The sequence below is a fragment of the Apodemus sylvaticus genome, chromosome 17 (assembly GCF_947179515.1).
Source record: "Apodemus sylvaticus chromosome 17, mApoSyl1.1, whole genome shotgun sequence".
Classification (NCBI taxonomy): Eukaryota; Metazoa; Chordata; class Mammalia; order Rodentia; family Muridae; genus Apodemus; species Apodemus sylvaticus.
This window is the reverse complement of record NC_067488.1, coordinates 3327296-3346698: the sequence shown is the minus strand read 5'-3', so window position 1 is coordinate 3346698 and position 19403 is coordinate 3327296. Positions and strand designations below refer to the sequence as shown.

Here is a 19403-nt window from a genome sequence, read left to right as displayed (position 1 = left end):
AAATTAATAAAGGTAACTCTGTGTGTTTCCTCGAAAATAATTAACTGTTGTAAAGTACAATTATGGTTGTTGTAGTATAACCATACAAAAAGCTAAGCATTTCTCTACATCTCTTATTCTTATCTAGGTCTAAAACTAGACAAAAACATTCTAAATGTTTCACTAAACAATCAGCGCTTAAAAGAAACTGAGAAGAAAACAGTAATTACAAGTATTCACACACATGTTCACCTAACCACACAAGAATTTAGCTCAAGTATCTATTCCCTGACCTTATGGTGAGCTGCATCCAAGATAAACTCCGCACGGGTGCCATTGTTCTCTGGACTCCGGTAATCAAACAATGAATTTGTAAGGTATGTAAAACCTTTTGTACTCAAATTTTCACCACAAATGAAGAAGCAGGATTCCTAAAAGATTGATGGATAAATCACAACAGGAAGAAAAGCCATTAGACTATTAACGAAAGGATTTCATATGCCACTCATTTAGCACTCCACAGAAATGACTAAAACTTGAGGACGTGTTTTTTTTTTTTTCACAAACAACTTTAAATGACAAAAAATGGAACTCCAAGCAACTGCCATAAACGACAAAGAAGCATCTGTGAGTGGAGTATGTTTGCAATGATTTCCACGAGTTGCATGCTATCAACTTTTTCATGTCTTCAGAAATACATAACTTCTTGCAAAGGAAATGCAGAGGGAACAGAACAGGCCTCTTGCAAGCCACTGACAAAGGTAGCCAAGCAGATCTCACGAGGTCACTATGATACCTCATTACCATTGCGACGAGGGGAAATCTTGACTTACGGTTTCACTCCTATTCATATGCTCCTCAAAATCTTTAACACCCAGAATTCCTTTAAGACACATGGCTCTGCAACCTACAAATCCAATCTGACAATCAAAGAAAGGTTCTCCCATCATAAGAGCCTGTAAGAAGAAAGGGACACCAGAACTAAGAACTCATAGTTAATAAAGCTATTACAGGCTTTCCTTGAAGACTTTCTACAGAAAACACTCTCAGGATTGCTGCCTTTCAAATGCATCCACGATGTATACTCTACGACATAAAGACATAAACAGCTTTCCTGTGTGTCTCCTCAAACCTCCTCAATGGTTGACACTGCAAACATCAAGCCTCCCACACCCACATAATCATGCTATGAAACAAACTCACAATGCATATTAAAGTAATCATTGTCCAACTAAACACAGAGAATGATCTGTAAGACTATAAACCTAAATATATTAAATAAATGACTATGACAAAGGCCCATGTTACCAGGTTTAATGGTGAAAGGTTACCTCAATTGTAGTTCCTTCTTGTTCCCAACACAAAACTTCCTTAGATTTTACTTTCTGTGGGCTATAATAGCTATTTTCAGCTTGCATTTCAGTGAGCTAAGAAATAGAAGAATAGTAAGTAAATCAAAAGGAGCCATAAGGAGCAATGCACTGTCACTTTTCACTATGAATCACAAAAATAAGAACAAATTAAAGATTCAGAAAATTTAATTATTAAGCAGAAAAACAGGTGCAATAAATAGATAGATAGATAGATAGATAGATAGATAGATAGATAGATAGATAGATAAACCAGCTGTTACAGATTATCCACGGACTAAAGAATGGTCAAAACACGTGAGTCTAAACATAAATACATTTTAACTCCTTCATTGCACTTAAAAAGTGAAAGCTACATATTTTTAGTCCCACTGATAAAATGATTCAAAAGTCTACCAAAAATTTATTGTATATATGACTTTAATTAATTTTATTCTCTCATATTTTCAGGTGTTTAATTTCTATCACTTCTAAGAGTCATTTTTTATTGAACATATTATTCATTTACATTTCAAATGTTATGCCCTTTCCCAGTTCCCCACTCCCAGAAAACCCCCAACACATCCTCCCACCCCCTGCCTCCAAGAAGATGCCCCTCTGCCCAACCCACTCCCATCTACCCCCACCTTCAATTTCCCTATGCAGGGGCATCTATAGAGCCTTCATAGGACCAAGGACCTCTCCTCCCACCGATGTCCACAAGGCATTCCTCTGCCACATTTGCAGCTGGAACCATGTGTACCCCTTGGTTGATGGCTTAGTCCCTGGGAGCTCTGGGGGATCTGGTTGGCCAACATCATCTTTCTTACCAGGGGCTGCAAACCCTTCAGTTCCTCCAGTCCCTCCTCTAAATCCTCCATTGCGGACCCCATGCCCAGTCCAATGGTTGGTTGCTAGCATCTACCTCTATATCTGTAAGGCTCTGGCAGGGCCCCTCCAGAGACAACCATAACAGGCTCCTTTCGGCATGCACTTCTTGTCATCCATGATAGTGTCAGGGTTTGGTGATTGTTTATAGGATGAATCCACAGGTAGGACAGTCTCTGGGTGGCCTTTCCTTCAGTCTCTGCTCCACACTTTGTCTCCATAATTGCTCCTATGAGTATTTTGTTACCTTTCTCAGAAAAACCAAAGGACCCACACTTTGGTCTTCCTTCTTCTTGAGTTTCCTGTGATCTGTTTATTCTATGTTTTTGGGCTAATGTCCACTTATCAGTGAGTGCATACCATGTGTGTTTTTTTGTGATTGGGTTACCTCACTCAGGATGAAATTTTCCAGTTCCACCCATTTGCCTAAGAATTTCATGAATTCATTGCTTTTAATAACTGAGTAGTACTCCACTGTGTATATATACAATTTCTGCATCCATTCCTCTGTTGAAGGACATCTGGGTTCTTCCCAGCTTCTGGCTATTACAAATATGGCTGCTATGATCATAGTGGAGCATGTGTCTTTATTACATGTAGGAGCATCTTCTGGATATATGCTCAGGAGTGGTATAGCTGGGTCCTCAGGTAGTACTATGTCTAATTTTCTGAGGAACTACCAAACTGATTTCCAGAGTGGTTTTACCAGCTTGCAATCCCACCAGCAATGGAGAAGTGTTCCTCTCTCTCCACATCCTCGCCAGCATCTGCTGTCCCCTTAGTTTTTCTTCTTAGCCATTCTGACTGGTGTGAGGTAGAATCTCAGGGTTGTTTTGATTGGCACTTCCCTGATGGCTAAGAATGCTAAACATTTCTTTAGGTGCTTCTCAGCCCTTCAAGTCCACAAGGCTCTGGCTCCAGGGGAGGCAGGATGGCGGGTGTTCACACCCACTGCCCGCCCCACATGATCCCTCCACAGATCTACTTAGGCAGACTCACATCTCACCTGCTAGAAACTGGCAATGGACAGTGTCACAACACAAAGCGTGCTGTTTCCCTGCAGCTTGTACTGTGTGGCTTTATGTATCAAATTTTATATACTTTGCTTGAAATTCCTTCCCTTTTTGGATGTTATTGCTTGGTTGGTTGGTTTTTGAGATACTGTCTGCCTATGCAGCCTTGGCTCACCGTGCACACCCCACTGGCCTGGAGTTTGCAGCAAGTCCCTGCCTCGGAAGCCCGAGTGCAGGAAGTAGGTAAGCACACCTACCTTAAACTCCTTTTCTCTGAACTCAACGGGCTACCTAGTTGTCATCACAGACCAGAAAGATAAAATTACAGGCCTAAATTACAGTCTAGAATGTATCAGTACTGCATAAGGTTTGGGTTAGGGTTCGGCTAACACAGCACGACAGCATAAACTGGTACCAACAGAGGAGACGGGGACAGAGACACTCTGCACTACTGCAGCTGCCTCTCTGCAACTGTGACACTTTCTCCCAGGAAGTATACTTCATGGGTTTAGCAATGATTTGGTTATTGTTATTCCTTCAAGATGGAGATATAGTATTCTTCAAAATGAAATGCAAGGACAAAGATCTCATTTTTAAAAAATTAATTAAAGACAAATGTTATTGAACTGGAAATTATAATTTTAAGCCTGATTACTTTCTATTGAGAATCAACTAAGCATTCTCATTTACTCTAATAATTCTATATTTTTTTCTCTGACAGCATAAGCCTTTATGTTTAATATTTCTAGTAATGGTATTCTCAAAGTTGTTATTTTAAAACATAATTTGGAAAGCTAAAATATTAAAGTAAAATTGAATTTTTAAAAGTCGATCAGCCTTCAGCTGTCTACAATTACTCTACAGAAAAAGCAATTAATTGATTAAAAGGACTTAAACATCACAAGAACAACTTAAATATTACTACAAAAATGCTACATTTAATTTGACATGATTTTTGTTGGACAAATATCAACTGTTCAAAATGCTAATAGAGAAACATGACCTTATTTTCTGACCAAAATGTAAACCACAAATTAAGTCCATACATTCTTCAGATCCAAGCAGAACCCTGAATCCCAATGCTTTTCTCCTACACATCAGCACATTTTCCCTAGAGAAGCACAAATGCTTTACATTTTGAAAAATAGTTACTGACTGGTAACAATCACAGTGCAATGCTCCAAAGACACTTTGCATATAAATGCCAATACTGAGTCTATGAAATGTAATTAATTTTTATCAATAAGTTAATAAAATATAATAATCTCAATTTTAAAAGTGAATGAGCAAAAAATCATTTAAAAAGCTCTGAGTTACTGATTTTGCTTACAACATTAAGGTTTAAAAACTACATCCTGAAGTACAGTTTAAGAACTCATAGTCTGTGGATTGCTGGCAAGAAATGTCAGATAACGAAGAACTAACTTGATATAGTGAGTTAGTAAAAATATAAGTTACTATATTGAGCAGTTCAGTGGATAACCTGGAATTTAACACCACATAAAGCAGTGGGGAAGGCAGGACAGCACAGGAAAACCAAGTGCATAAAGTAAGAGCTGTGCAAATGACAGCAAACTGCCATCTGACCCTAAGGCCTGTGCAGAGCGGGTACAAAGCAGACCCTCCTCCATGTCCACACAGCCATCCAACACAACACTCAGAACGATCCAGCTTAGAAGATAATTCAAATCATCATCATACAATGTTTCTGTTCAAAACTTCCTTATTCTCTCAACATAAGGACAAGTTTAACATGACCTAAGCAGTTCTCAAACTGCAAACCTCCACTGCCTCTGAGAGTTTTAAACTATTTGCACATTAGCTCACTGTGTTCTAAACTAGCTGTCTCCGTGACCATTCCTGAATGCCTGCGTTATCTACACGAGCTAGTCCTAAAATGCTGAGGACTGGGTTTTCTTTTTCACACACCTTTGCTTAAATGCTTCCTTCACAAGACAGCCTTCCTCAGCCAACCAAGTTTAAAACGCATGATCCTTTCCTTTTTAATGCAACACTAATACTTTCCTCATTTTTCTACTTAACACTTAATAAATATACTTTACATCTCATTGATTATAATTACAATGTAAGTCCTAACAGTCTACATGGGTAACCACTAGTATATTTATGGGGACAAAAAACAATCCTGAAACACAGCTGGCATTAATGATCAATTATATGGATATTAATTATACTATAATTATAATTATGAGCTGGTGATAAATATTAATTATATTAATAAATTATATTAACAAATATTTTATAGCAGTGGGTGACTATAATCCTAGCACTTAAGAAGGAAAGGCAGCAGGATCAAAAGTCCAAGGTCACCCCTCAGCTATTAATTAAAACGTTTGAGTCCAGCCTGGCCTACATGAGACTCTAAGTCAAAAAAAAAAAAAAAAATTAAGTAAATATTTGTTGCAAAAATTAAGAACTGCATATATATGCTAAGTGTATGTTAATGGTATTAGAAAAAGCTAGGGAACAAATAACTCAAAATTCATGCTGAGTTAAGGAAGGGAAGGCAAAATAATATCAAAAAACATGTAACGGGTAACAAAGCACTAGTTATACACTTATTCAAAAGAATGTTCCCTTTTCCTCACTGTAATGATACATGTTTCTATCACACTATATTTGAAGGTATATCTTACATAAAGGAATAACATATGCTGAATACTGCTGAAAATAGAAAAGTACCTAAAACCTGAACTATTTTAAACAAGAAAGGGCAGAGGAAATGAGAGTACAGCTTTCCCTGATCACTAAGGACACTGACCATTACACTTCCCAGCCCATTGCCACTCCTCCGCTGTCAATTCTCGGTTTAGCTCTAGACCGTATTTTTGATCAGGTTGTTTGGGTTTTTTGGTGGTTAGCTTCTTGAGTTCTTTATATATTTTAGATATTAGCCTTCTATCAGATGTGGAGTTAGTGAAGAATTTTTTCCCAATCTGTTGGTTGCCGGTTTGTCCTATTAACTATGTCCTTTGCCTTACAGAAGCTTTCCAGATTTATGAAGTCCCATTTATTATTTCTTGATCTTAGAGCCTGAGCCACTGGAGTTCTGTTTAGGAAATTTCCCCGTGCCAATGAATTCGATCACAATGGCTGAGATCAAAAACTCAGGTGACAGCAGATGCTGGCAAGGATGTGGAGAAAAAGGAGCACTCCTCCAATGCTGGTGGGATTGCAAACTGGTACAACCACTCTGGAAATCATTCTGGAGGTTCCACAGAAAATTGGAAATAGATCTGCATGAAGACCCAGCTATATTACTCTTGGGCATATACCCAAAAGAAGCGTCACCATGCCACAGTGGCACATGTTCCACTATGTTCACAGTGGCCTTATTTGTGATAGCCAGAAGCTGGAAACAACCCAGATGCCCCACAACAGAAGAATGGATACAGAAAATGTGGTTCATTTACACAACAGAATACTAACTGGCTATTAAGAACGAGGACATCTTAAGTTTTGCAGGCAAATGGATGGAACTAGAAAGTATCATCCTGAGTGAGGTAACTCAGGCCCAAAAGGACATGCATTAGTATGTACTCACTAATAAGTGAATATTAGCCCCCCCCAAAAGTGCAGAATACCCAGGACACAACCCACAGGACTCAAGAGGGTTAACAAGCCAAAGGACCCAAGTGAGGATGCCTCAATCCTACTTGGGAGGGAGAAGAAAGTAGTCCCCATGCGGAGGGAGAGGAAAGGAGGGACCTTAGTGGGAGAGGGATCAGAGAGGGAAAGGGGCTAACATGTTCAGGTATTGGGGGTAGAAACATGACTGAAGCCCTGAGGGCCAACAGAAAGAATGGAAACAGGCAACCTCAAGAGGTAGGAGGTGGGGGGACCCTCTAGAATGTGCCAAAGACCTGGGAGGTGAGAGACTCTCAGGACTCAAAGGAGGGACCTTGAATAAAGTGAGGGGAACTTATAGAATCTACCACCAGTGGAGGGACAGGACATCAAGTGGAGGTATGGAGTTGCCATCCCACAGTCAAAAGCTCTGATCCAGAATTGTACCTATCTGAAAGAACTGCAGGGACAAAACTGGAGAAGAGCATGAGAGAAAGTAGGTCCAGTGACAGGCCAGAATTGGGATCCAGCCCAAGGGGAGGCCTGATACTCTGATACTGTTACTGATGCTGTGGTGTGCTTGTAGACAGGAGCCCAACATGGCTGCCCTCTGAGAGGCCCAACAAGCAGCTGAAAAGAGTCTGATGCAGATACTAGTACCCAATAAATGGACAGATAATGGGGACCTTAAGATTGAATTGGGGAAGAACTGAAGAAGGAGGAGGGCGGCCCCATAGGGAGACCAGCAGTCTCAACTGACCTGGACCCCCAGGATCTCTCAGACACTGGACCACCAACTAGGCTGCATACACCAGCTGATATGAGGCCCCTAACACATATACAGCAGAGGACTACCAGGACTGGCCTCAGTGAGAGAAGATGCACCTAACCCTCTAGAGACTTGAGGCTCCAGGGAGTAGGAGTAGGGAGGTCTGGTGGGGTGGGGATGGGGAGATAGGGACATTCATGTGGAGACTGGTAGGGGGGAATTATGGGATGGGGAGCGGATGAGGGTGGGTAGCCCAGGAGGGAGATGAAGTCTGGACTGTAAAAAAGGATTAAAGAGTAAATTTTAAAAATAAATAAATAAAAGTATGTGATAAAGAGATGGCTCAGGAGTAAAGAATATCTGCTGCTCTCACAGAGGACATGGATTAAGTTCCCAATACCAATATGGTGGCTTGCCATCATCCTAACTCTACTTCCAGTGGATCCACTAACTTGCGACCTCAGTGTGCATCAGACACACATAGTACACATACACGCATGTAAGCAGAACACTCACACAAATGAAGTAAAATAAATCTAAAAGTAAAAAATAAAAAAAGTATTAAAAGTGTTAGCAAGGCTGTAAAGAAAAAGAACTTCAAACATATGAATGACAAGAATGCAAATCAACATGGCCAAATGAACATAGTATTGATTTTTTTTTTGAGATTTATTTTCAATTATGTGTCTTTCTGTCTATGCGAAAGTTACATCACATGAACGCAGTGCCCCACAGAGGCAAGAAGAGGGCACAGGATCCCTGGGAGCTTGACATGATTGATACTGGGAACCAAAACTCAGCCCTCTGAAACAGGAGCTCTTCATCACCAACACATCTCTCTAGGGCCAGGTATGAGATTTTGTTTTAATATGGACCTCTACATTAGAAATAGTAAAGCAGGCAGATCTATATACCAATCAAATGATCCAGAGCAGGGGAGTAGATAAGACAAAGATTAAGAAAGAAAGGTAGAGACAACTTGAATAAAACAAGAAAAAAATCAAAATTCAAGAATTTAGCTAGAAGGATCATGCAATTTTATGAAGAACTATGAAACTCTACCTTTTATCTGCTAAGCTGCCTGCCCCTCCCTGGTTAAAGTTACAATGCTGCTAAAATATAAACATTTCTTAAACTTAACAGATTTGAAAAACAACAAAAAAGAAAACAAAACCTACTTTAAAAGTCACAGTCGCCTTTGTGCAATAAAATCCTACAGAAACAATGGGATCCTTCAGCGTTTGAGCTTTCTGTTGATGCATGGTTGACGCAGGGTCAGTCCCAGGGTCGTCTTCCTCACCATCATCATAACTCACAATTGCAGGAACAAATGACCAGGCCCAGGACACCCATCCCTGAGTCTCCTCATAGTCCTGTGAATATAACTCTTGGCCTTTGTACGGAGCAGGATACTGCATATCTATTCTACTTTCATCCTCAGTACCTGCCAATAAAGAGTCATTTTAATTAAATAAAGAGCATTAAATAGAAGAAGTTTCTTTTGTAATCCAATATATTTTCTCTAAGCACTTAAAATATCCAGGAGAATTTATATATAATAAAGGTTTCCACACAATGGCTGTCAGACAATGAAGGCTACACTACTGTAGGATGGGAAGCAAGAATAATGAACTCTTTAAGCACTCCATCCTACTGCCTGGAATAAATTGTAAGCCACATCCATGAAAGGGGAGACTCAAGCTGAGTTTAGGAGACTTCCTTTGATGAGAACACAGTGTAGCAGACAGAAGGAACTTCAATGGTTTGACAGCAACTCTGTACCAATCTAGCAGACTTAAGCAGAACTGAAATTAAACATTTACACAAACAAATCTACAACTGAGCAAGATAAAATCTACAATGTCTAGTATTCAATCAAAATCTACTAGGCAGTCAGATACAGTGGGGCTACAGTTACGTTATGGCTACACTAGAGTCTGAGCCAGGACTGCTAGAACCCAACAGTTTGAATCCAAACCAGGCAGCTAGTAAGACTGTCCTCGCAAACAAATGAAAATAAATAAAATCTATTAAGGCAAATAAAAAACATAATGAGGAAAAAGTGAAACAACAGAAACAGGTCCAGAAATAATAATGATCACAGTGTTAAAACAGGACACTAAACAGCTGTCTAGAGGACATGCAGTCCACAATGCTGAGACAGGTTAGAGACAGGAACCACGTGATTCCCCAACTGAACTCTCAAACACAAAAATATGGTAGATAAAGCTAAAAGCAAATGATTCACAGAGCTATTCTGGGAATAGAAACTATATAAAATAAAACATGCAAATAAAGATAAGAAACTAAGATACATAGAAAGCTCAAAAAATCTCCAGCAAACAAGTCACCTAAAAGACATGTGACCAGAACTCTCTATGGTACAAATGAAATATGTTCAAAATGTGTCCACATAACCATGCAAGCTGAGAATGCACAGCTCTAAAAGCTTCAAGGAGCCCCAAGTACAGAGAACAAAAAGACAGGACCCAACAGGTGTCATTATCAAGCTGCCAAAACTTTCCAAGAGTTTTACAAGTTTTTCCAAACATAGACATATACAATAAAATGGTAAAGAGAAGAAAACATCCTGGCTTTACAAAAAACAAAAACAAACAAAAAACCCCACAGGAAAACTAAACCAAACTCCTCCAGAAGCAAACAACCAAATTGTTTTCTTTTCCTCTGATAAAATAAATAAAAAATTAAAAAAATAAAATAAACCTAGCCACTACTCTCTTAGGTCCCAGAAAGCAGTAATATTTTCTTTCATGTATGTATGTGCAGGTGCTGTGTACAAGTGCTGTTCTCATGTGGAAGCACACTGAGGTGTGTAGAGATGCGCAGTGCTCTCCACCACACTCCCTAAGGCAGGCACTCTCAATCACTACACAGCTGCCTGCCTACGCAGCTGACTCTGCAGAGCCAGCCGCAGCCTTCCAAGGATTAGAACGATGAGTGGGTGCCAAGGCCAGCTGACGTTCATGTGGATTCAGGACCCAACCTCCCATCATTAGGCTTGCAGAGCATAGTCTTTTACCACTGGACCAACTCCTTAGCCCTAAGAGCAGCAATTATTAAGGAAGAATTTGTAGATTTTATTTTTATCAAAACTTAAAACCGGTGTCCATAAACTATTAAAATTGAGAAGGTTGAGCTCACAAGATGACACAGTAGGTCAAGCATTTCACCTTAATCTCAGTTCTGTCCCAGGAAAGCACATAAAAGGGAAAGAGACTAGACTCCGCTAAATTCTCCTCTGACTTCCACACTCACACACCATGCACAGACATACACATATCATGAACACACACATGCCATTTACACACACACATATGCATACACACACAATAACGTTTTAATTAAAAGTGAATAAGCAAGTTTTAGGCTGACAAAGAAAACTTATATGACTTGAAGCAAGAATATATAAAAACACACATTTGTAATAAAATATAAAAAGCTCTAAAATGGGAAATATTTAACATATCTTTTACAAGAATGGATAAGTTACTAAAGGCCAGTACCTATGAAAACACTCGAAATACTTAGTTATCAAAATTATGCAAATAAAAACCATGCACTATGACAATCATCAGAATGGTGACATATAAAAACAAGCTGGCTTCAGCAAATGCTGTCAGGACGGACAGTGACTGGAACTGTCACTTACTGTTGATAGACCTCAGTCTGCCATACTTTTAAAGTTTTAAGTAGTTTTTGTTGTTATTGTTGTTGTTTATTAGATATTTACTTTATTTACATTTCAAATGTTATCCCCTTTCTTGGTTCCCCTCTGAAAACCCCCTATCCCATCCCCCACTTCCCCTGCTTACCAACCCACCCACTCTCACTTTTCTGTCCTGGCATTCCCCTACACTGAGGCATAAAGTCTTCACAAAACCAATGTGAAGGAGAAAACCTCTCCTCTCATTGATGTCTGACAAGGCCATCCTCTGCTACATATGTAGCTGGAGCCCTGGATCTCTCCATGTGTGCTCTTTGGTTAGTTTAGTCCCAGGGAACTCTGGAGGTACTGGTTGGTTCATATTGTTGTGCCTCCTGTGGGGCTGCAAACCCCTTCAGCTCCTTGAGTCCTTTCTCTAGCTCCTCTATTGGGGGCTCTATGCTGAGACCATTGGTTGACTGTGAGCATCAATTTCTGTAAAAAAAAAAAAAAATAGTTCTAAATTAAGTTTCTGTTATACTTACCTGTAAGGTTTCCTAATGTATCTTTACTGAGACAGGTGGGGTCCTCTGTTTCACCATCTTTAAAATTGCCTATTTCTCCATAATACAGGGCAACCCCAAGCTGCATGATACGGATAAACATAGGGAGCTGCTGATCTGTGAGAGAAAGCTTCAGACTCTCCACCAAGGTATGAATCTGTAATGTGAGAAAGAAAAGCATCATGAAGATGTTTGAAGAAGATGTCTTTTAAAGTAGATTAATGTCCTACGGTGAGACACGTAAAAACCAACAAATGTTGCAAGCAATTCTAATAATAAAAAAATAATATTTATACTAAAATTTTAAGAATTAAAAAATATTTGCTGTGATGAATATACTTTAGAAGTAAGTCGGATTAAGACAAATATTGTGGAAACAACTAATAATCAAGATACAATCATATGAGATTTCTAGATTATTCTAGAGGAGAAATTATATAACTAGGTAACTGAAAATATGACTATTTCCTCCCTTATTCTTTTTTTAAAAAATGGTCAAATCTAATTTCATGATGTCATTTTAGTAAAATTTCAATCACTCTTCACAATTTTATTAATCATAGGCATCCTAAAACCATATGTTAAAATTGGCTAAAAGACTCACACTATAAATATATAAGTATGGAAATAATTAAAGTGTTATTATCAACTACATAAAATCAAGTAACTTTATGTTCAAGGAATTTTCTGATAATTTTTAAAGAAATTAAAACAAGACACAAGAATTTTAAAAAGTAAGATTATTACCAAATAGGACATAACAATAAAAGTTCTCCTTAATAAGAAAGAGACAACTATGGAATGTCAACACAGCTTAACTGTAATAGTTTCCTGCTGTTAGATAAATACGAAGAAAAAATAATTAAGCCAAGTCTCTTGAAAAGTTTATTGTGAATAACTAAAATCAAGTCTAAAACCCAGTCTTAGGTTTACTCTAAATAATTGGCATTAGAGTATTGATGAAACATATAAAGAATCATAATAATCATTATTGGAAATCAAGGCATCAAAATGACAGTACTCTCCAGGGGAGAGCCAGCAGTCTATGTTGGGGGGACAGAAAACTTTCAAATACAATCACGGGTTGCTTAAAAGCCACCTAAGAATCCAACAGTGACTAAGCTGTGAATTGCTAAGAAAATGAGAGGAAGGGGAGAATATATAAAACTGCTGCTGAATTTGTGTGAGAGAAGAACTAGGTTGGCTGGTTGGCTGGATGGCTGGATGGCAAGCTTGCTGGTTGTTAAACTGGTTCTTGCTATGTAGCCCAGCCTAGCCTTAAACATGTAATCCTCCCACATTAGTATCCAGAAAGCCAGGATATCAGATACAAATGCACCACAACCCTGGCCTAACCTTTCCTTGAGTTACGTCTGTCACATTATTTTAGACTATCTTTGGTTCCCGGCTTCTTATAGCCCCGTGGCTAATAACCACATCATGACGGCCACCCACAGCCTTACACCTGTTACAGTCTTGAAGCAGGTGCATTGTGACAACAGCATTAGTAGAAACCATTCTGGCAAAACAAGCAATAAGAAAGGAAACTATCATAACTATATTGACTCATTTGAAAGTCAATTTGTAAAGGTTTCCTCACCAGCAAAATACAGATCTTGAATATATTGACAGTCAAATGCCCAGTGATTTACTTCGTAATTCTAACAAATAAATGCCAGTTAAACTATCATTCCCTGCCTAACAAATTGGGAATATTTTTAAATATTTACAGCTGACAAGAGTATGGTAGGATATGTCCCTTAACAATAATAGGTATATATCCTGGTATATACCCTGGTTAAACCTCTTTCTTCGATATAGATTCATAAACCTTAAAAAATTTAAACACATTAATAAGATATTTACAACTATAAAATTATAGAAACCTTTTCTAAGGAATTAATTATACATGACTAAAAATTTATGTAGAAACTTCATTCTTTAAAAAAAAAAAGATATAGACAAGATTGGGCACATTCAGGCAGAAGAATCAATGAGGTGGGTGACCTCAGCTGTGACTCACTACACTGGGGATATATAGAACCTGAAGAGGTCACCTCCTATAGACAGGCAGAAACCCCAGTGTAGCAACAGAGACACCAATACACCAACAAAACTTAAAACACCAAATGTATCCTGTTTACAAATAATGCAGACACAGGGGTATGAGGGGGCAGAGACTGAGGGAATGGCCAACCAATCACCAGCCCAACTTGAGACCCACCAGCTAGAGAGATGACTCAGCCATTATAGCCTAGGCTCACAATCAAAAATATAAGAGAACCATCCCACAGGCAAGCCCCAATCCCTTAAACTATAAATGATAGTCTCTTATGCTTGCAGAAAGGAGCATGTTGTCTCTTAGAGGCTCGACCCAGCAGCTGACTCAGAAAGAAACAGACACAGTTGAACAGTGGGTAGAGCTTGAGGATTCTTACAGAAGAAAAGGAGGAAGGACTGTGGGTCCTGAAGAGGACAGGAACTCCACAGGAAGACCAAGCATCAACTAGCCTGACCCCTTGAGGATCTCAAAGTCTGAACCACCAACCAAAGAACATACAGGGACTGGACCCAGGCCTCCCCATGCATATGTAGCAGATGTGCAGCTTGGCCTTCACGTGGGTCCTGACCAAGTAGAAGAGGGGTTATCCCAAAGCTGTTGCCTGTATATGGGCTGAGACCTTATCTGGTCTCAGTAGGAGAGGAAGCACCTAGCCTCCCAGAGTGCTGGGGGGGGGACACATCCATGGGGACCCCCACCTGCTCAGAGGAGAAGGGGAGAGCGGAGGGGGGAAGGACTGTGGGAGGCAATGAGTGGAACGTAAAGTGAGTAAGTTAAAAAAAATAAATTAAATAAAAAAAATACAGTGTAAACTCTAAAAATAGAGAAAATAAAATAAATTATGCTCCCATTTATTTTTTATGACACAATCTAAAAATCATGTTTCAGGTAAAATATAGAAAATTGTAACCGCCTAATACAAATTACAAAGAGATTGAAAAGCTACTTAAGCCTATGAAAGGGGGTCTATACATTACAAAACAAAATTTAATAATAATTAAGGAAAACTAAGTGATTGGAAAGGTGAGCCACATCCATTTAATAAAGATTTCCAGAACCAGAACAATGGGGCCTAACTTAAAAAGGCAAATTTTCTATCATAATAATTCTAGTAAAACACTCAAAAGCTGATTTCAGTTGGGTTTAAGTTGACAGAATCTGATATGTGGTAATCAGTAGAGACAAAAACACCACTTATAAGCAAACTTCTTTACACTAAGGCACTTTTCAAAATAAAACATCAGCTAATCAGTTTTTAAAACACACAGGTTAATTACATGCCAATAATAACCCTTCCTTCTAGTTAATTTATTTTTTATGCTTTTCTCTAATTTAGCCAAGTTTATTCCCTGAAAACTATTAACTATTAACTATTTACTATTAAACTATTAACACATTCCCTTTTATTTGTGTGTATATTCACACATATATAACACACACATACAGGGGTATATTATTATATATAAATTCAATAAATAATATATGTTCAAATACAGAAAGAAAAACTATCAAATTTAGTTAAACCAATGTAGACTGAACATAGTGAGAAATAAGCGTGAAATATAGATGACTGATTCCTATCAAGAGAAACAAAATTTTATATATGTTAATATGAAGGCAACATTATTGTTCTTTACCGTCAAGGCCCTATTGCACAAGACAACAACTACACAACTCACTGAGCATGGGGAGGCCAAGCTGACGCCTACATAGAGCCTTTACCCCTTCGTTCGAGCATTTTTAATACAGTAGAGTACTCTGGACATTACCCAAGGAAAACAGGAACAGAAACCCAGCTCAAATCCCTTTATCTACCAATGGCTATGTACCTGGAAGATATGCTAGTACAATGATACAAAGCTGTGGGAGTAACCAACCAATATCTGATTTTAGCTAAGGCCCACTCCACAGGAAGGAACCCATATACAACATTGCTAAGGTTGTAAAGAGCCCAAAACTAGATAGCCCAGGGACCTAAGGGAAAATAAAATACTACTGCTCTCCTAAAAGAACAGTAATAAAATGACTCCTAATGTCACTCTGCTACACTTATAGATCACTGGCTTGCTCAGTCATCAACAGAGAAGATTCCTACTGTGGCAGTTGGAACAAATACAGAGAACCACAACCAAACATTGTGCAGAAAAAGACCTGAAAACACTCAACCCTAAACACAATGTCTGCATCAAATCCCTCTCCTCAGGGATCCCTGCAGAAGTGATGGAAAGAGTCTAAGCACAGGAGAGGATAAACAACACAATGAAACAAGGCCCTCTGAATCAACAGGGCTGATGCACATGAACTCACAGAGAATGGGTCAGCATTCACAAGGAATATGCGGGCCCTGGAGGTGTAGATCATGGCTTCCAATTAGTGTCTGTATAGGATTTCTGAGTGTGCAAATGAGGGGATCTCTGCATCTGTATCTGTATCTGTTTCTTGTGCTTTTCCCTGGACTGTTTTCTTCTGTTTTGTACTAATCTAAGATGTTAGTTTTGTTTTATCTTACTTCATTTTATTTTATCTTATTATTGTCTCTTAGAAGCCTGTTTTCTAATAAGAGACAGAAAAGGCATGGAAGGGGGTAGATCTGGCCGGGAGGAAAATTAAGGAGGAATTAGGAGTAGAGAAAGGAGAAACCATAATCAGAATATATTAAATGAGAAAGCAACAATTTTCAATAAAAGGGAAAATTATAGCAATTCTTATATAATGAGGAAAGAAAGATTTATGGTTGTGTTCTCAGAAATATGTTTCATAATATTGTACCAGAAAAGTGTCGTACCCTGTTTGAAGTTGACACAGCCCTGAGCCAGGCAGGAATCAGGCATCCAGCACTCTTGTTCAGTGCTACCGCTAACTTATTATACAATATCAACCTTATCTGGGCCCTGGTTTCCACACCCAGAGAATTAAAATGTTCCTTAAGGTCTTTTCAAGTTGAAAATTCCAAGGTTCTTGGAAATCAGTTTTCAAAGATTCAAAAAGATATGTTTTTATATTTTTTACAAGTGTACTTTACTAAAATGTGGTGTAAAAAAAGATTTTATATAGGTATATTCATAAGAACTGATAATGTTCAAAAAACTAGTGGGTAATAAAACAAGATTTATGCTTATATACAATGTATATAGTATTACATACATTGAAAAGACATAGCACCTTAGAGAACAACAAATATTTACATGAATCAAAAGGCATATCCTGGAAAAATGCAGTATGCTAAAATTTTATTTACATATTGAAACTATGGGTCAAAAGCTAATACTAACCCTGGTATGGTAGTTCATAGTGGGTCAGCACACAGAAAGCTAGGACAGGAAAGTTGCCACTAACTTGGGGCCAGTCTGGGATACATGATGAATTGAAGGATGGCAAGGGCTATAGAGTTAGACCCAGTTTCAACAGCAGCAGTAAAAATTTTGAGCCAATAGACTCAAAAAAGTATTGGGTTAGGTTATCATAACATACCTTATAAAACAGTTTAAGAAAATGACTAGTCAGCCGGGAAGTGGTGTCGCACGCCTGTAATCCCAACACTTGGGAGACAGAGGCAGGCGGATTTCTGAGTTCAAGGCCAGCCCGGTTTATAGACTGAGTTCCAGGACAGCCAGGGCTACACAGAGAAACCCTGTCTTAAAAAACCAAAAAAACAAAACAAAACAAGAAAATGACTAGTCTTCATATCATATCAAGCAACTTAAAAGGACTAAAATATAGACTGCTGCTATGCTAAAGTTCCTGAGTGGTACTGGATCTCGGGGTCTGTTGTTACTTTTTTATCTGACATCCTCAGTACTTAAATTAAGACTAATAATAGACAGCAAGACTAAAAAGGAAATTTATAGTTGCAGAAAAGGTTGCCTCCAAAATATCTCTACCAGAACACATTATATAAAAAGTTAAAAATCTAAAAGCTAATACTTAACCTTTTGTAAAAACAAATAGCACATATATTTATGAAGTTAATTTTCATTATAATTTTCATTATTATTTTCATTATAATTACCGTGCACAAAAACCAATAAACGAAATAAAGGTATGTCAGCAGACTAGAAATAGAGATACTCACTTTAATAACAGATGGCATCTTGGAATTTAGGTTATCATATGTAAAATGCAGACGAGTTCTAAAAGAACATTTATACAATAAAGGATCCTGGTAAAATTCAATTTTACCACTAGCATTTCGTTTATCAAGACAAACTGTACAGTCAGAAAAATTGATAGCCTTCCTCAGTACCAGATCAGTTGCTTTAAAAAAAGAAACAAAAAAGAGAAAACCACTGTAAGCCAAAAGGGAAATTAGAATGCATTTCTGAATATGCCAACATATACAATACTACTATTTATTAAAGACTCTCCTACAAATGAAAGCAGTGCAATGTCTGCCTACATAAAGGGACAAGCATAATCACGTACGTGGCAGTTATTAAACTGTGCTAGCACCACAGAGCTCTCTCAAGAGAAAACACAAGGAGGCAAGTCATAGATAAGAGCATCAAGATAATCAACTTCCAAATGTTCTTACAAAGGTGTATGAAGCAATACACTCACTTTCCTTCATTAAAAAGCACTGAAATCTCAAAGCAAATATATTTTTAGTGCTACAACTCATTTCACTGTAAAACATGTACATCAAAGATGAAAAATTTTAAGTTGTTTCATGGTTTCTTACACTACTACTAACCTCCTATAGTTATATATGAATGTTTGTATACATGCACTTTCCCCACATCAGATGCATAAAGCTTATATTACAGCTACCAAAAAGGACCCCCAAAAAAGATTGGGAAATCAATGGTACTTTATCATTTGTGAAGAAGTATACACTAGCACTATTTTCTTGACATTCACTCACCAGAAATGTCCATAAATGCACGATCCCATAATTCACCCACGGTGTAGCATTCAGCAGAAGTGATGTTGACAGAAAGAACAATGTCATCTTCAACATATTTTAGTATGAGATTATTTATAACAATGTTTACATTATTTACAACTCGTCTAATCAGACTCTGCACATATCCTACAAAGTAAAAAGAGCTCAATTAGTTACAAGTCTACCAATAAGTACTCTTGGAATGCTACTAAACAATGTATATGAAAAGTGAGCATTATTTTAGAATATTCTGTAAAGAAGAAACTAAAGTTTAAATAAATTAGACTAGCAGACAGACAAACATACACTTTCATTAAAAGATGCTATAAGGAGACAAGATTCACTATATTAAACCAGAACATATTTAATAATGCTAATCTAGATCCCACACAATGATCACTCTTTTCTATAGCATACGTTGTCTGGATTCCTCCTGTTTCATGTATAGTTGGCATGGTGTTGCATTCCTATATTCCTAGTACTCTAGAGCTGGTCCAGGAAGAAAAAGAGTTCCAGACTACCCAAGGCTTCATAACAAGAAATAATTGAGTAATTAACTGAGGTGCAGCAATGTTAATACATGTTGTCTGTGCCATGCATCCAAAGAAGAAAGCTTCTTTTTTAAATAACTCCCATCTCTGTAGTC

At 38.0% G+C, this 19403-nt stretch overlaps 1 protein-coding gene across 9 annotated transcripts in view; it reads right to left on the bottom strand.

Moving 5' to 3' along the window:
- Vps13b (vacuolar protein sorting 13 homolog B) overlaps window positions 1-19403 on the bottom strand; it is a 564131-nt gene that overhangs the window by 505528 nt on the left and 39200 nt on the right. For all 9 annotated transcript variants that reach the window (XR_007973922.1, XM_052160919.1, XM_052160921.1 and 6 more), the window contains exons 5-11: window positions 18737-18904; window positions 17948-18129; window positions 11796-11970; window positions 8765-9030; window positions 1311-1406; window positions 813-935; window positions 273-410 (exon numbers count right to left, since the gene is read on the bottom strand). Coding sequence is in view for 8 of the 9 variants with exons in the window: in XM_052160919.1 (XP_052016879.1) it covers window positions 273-410; window positions 813-935; window positions 1311-1406; window positions 8765-9030; window positions 11796-11970; window positions 17948-18129; window positions 18737-18904 (1148 nt within the window). In the remaining variant the exon portion in view is untranslated. The remainder of the gene's footprint in view (window positions 1-272; window positions 411-812; window positions 936-1310; window positions 1407-8764; window positions 9031-11795; window positions 11971-17947; window positions 18130-18736; window positions 18905-19403) is intronic.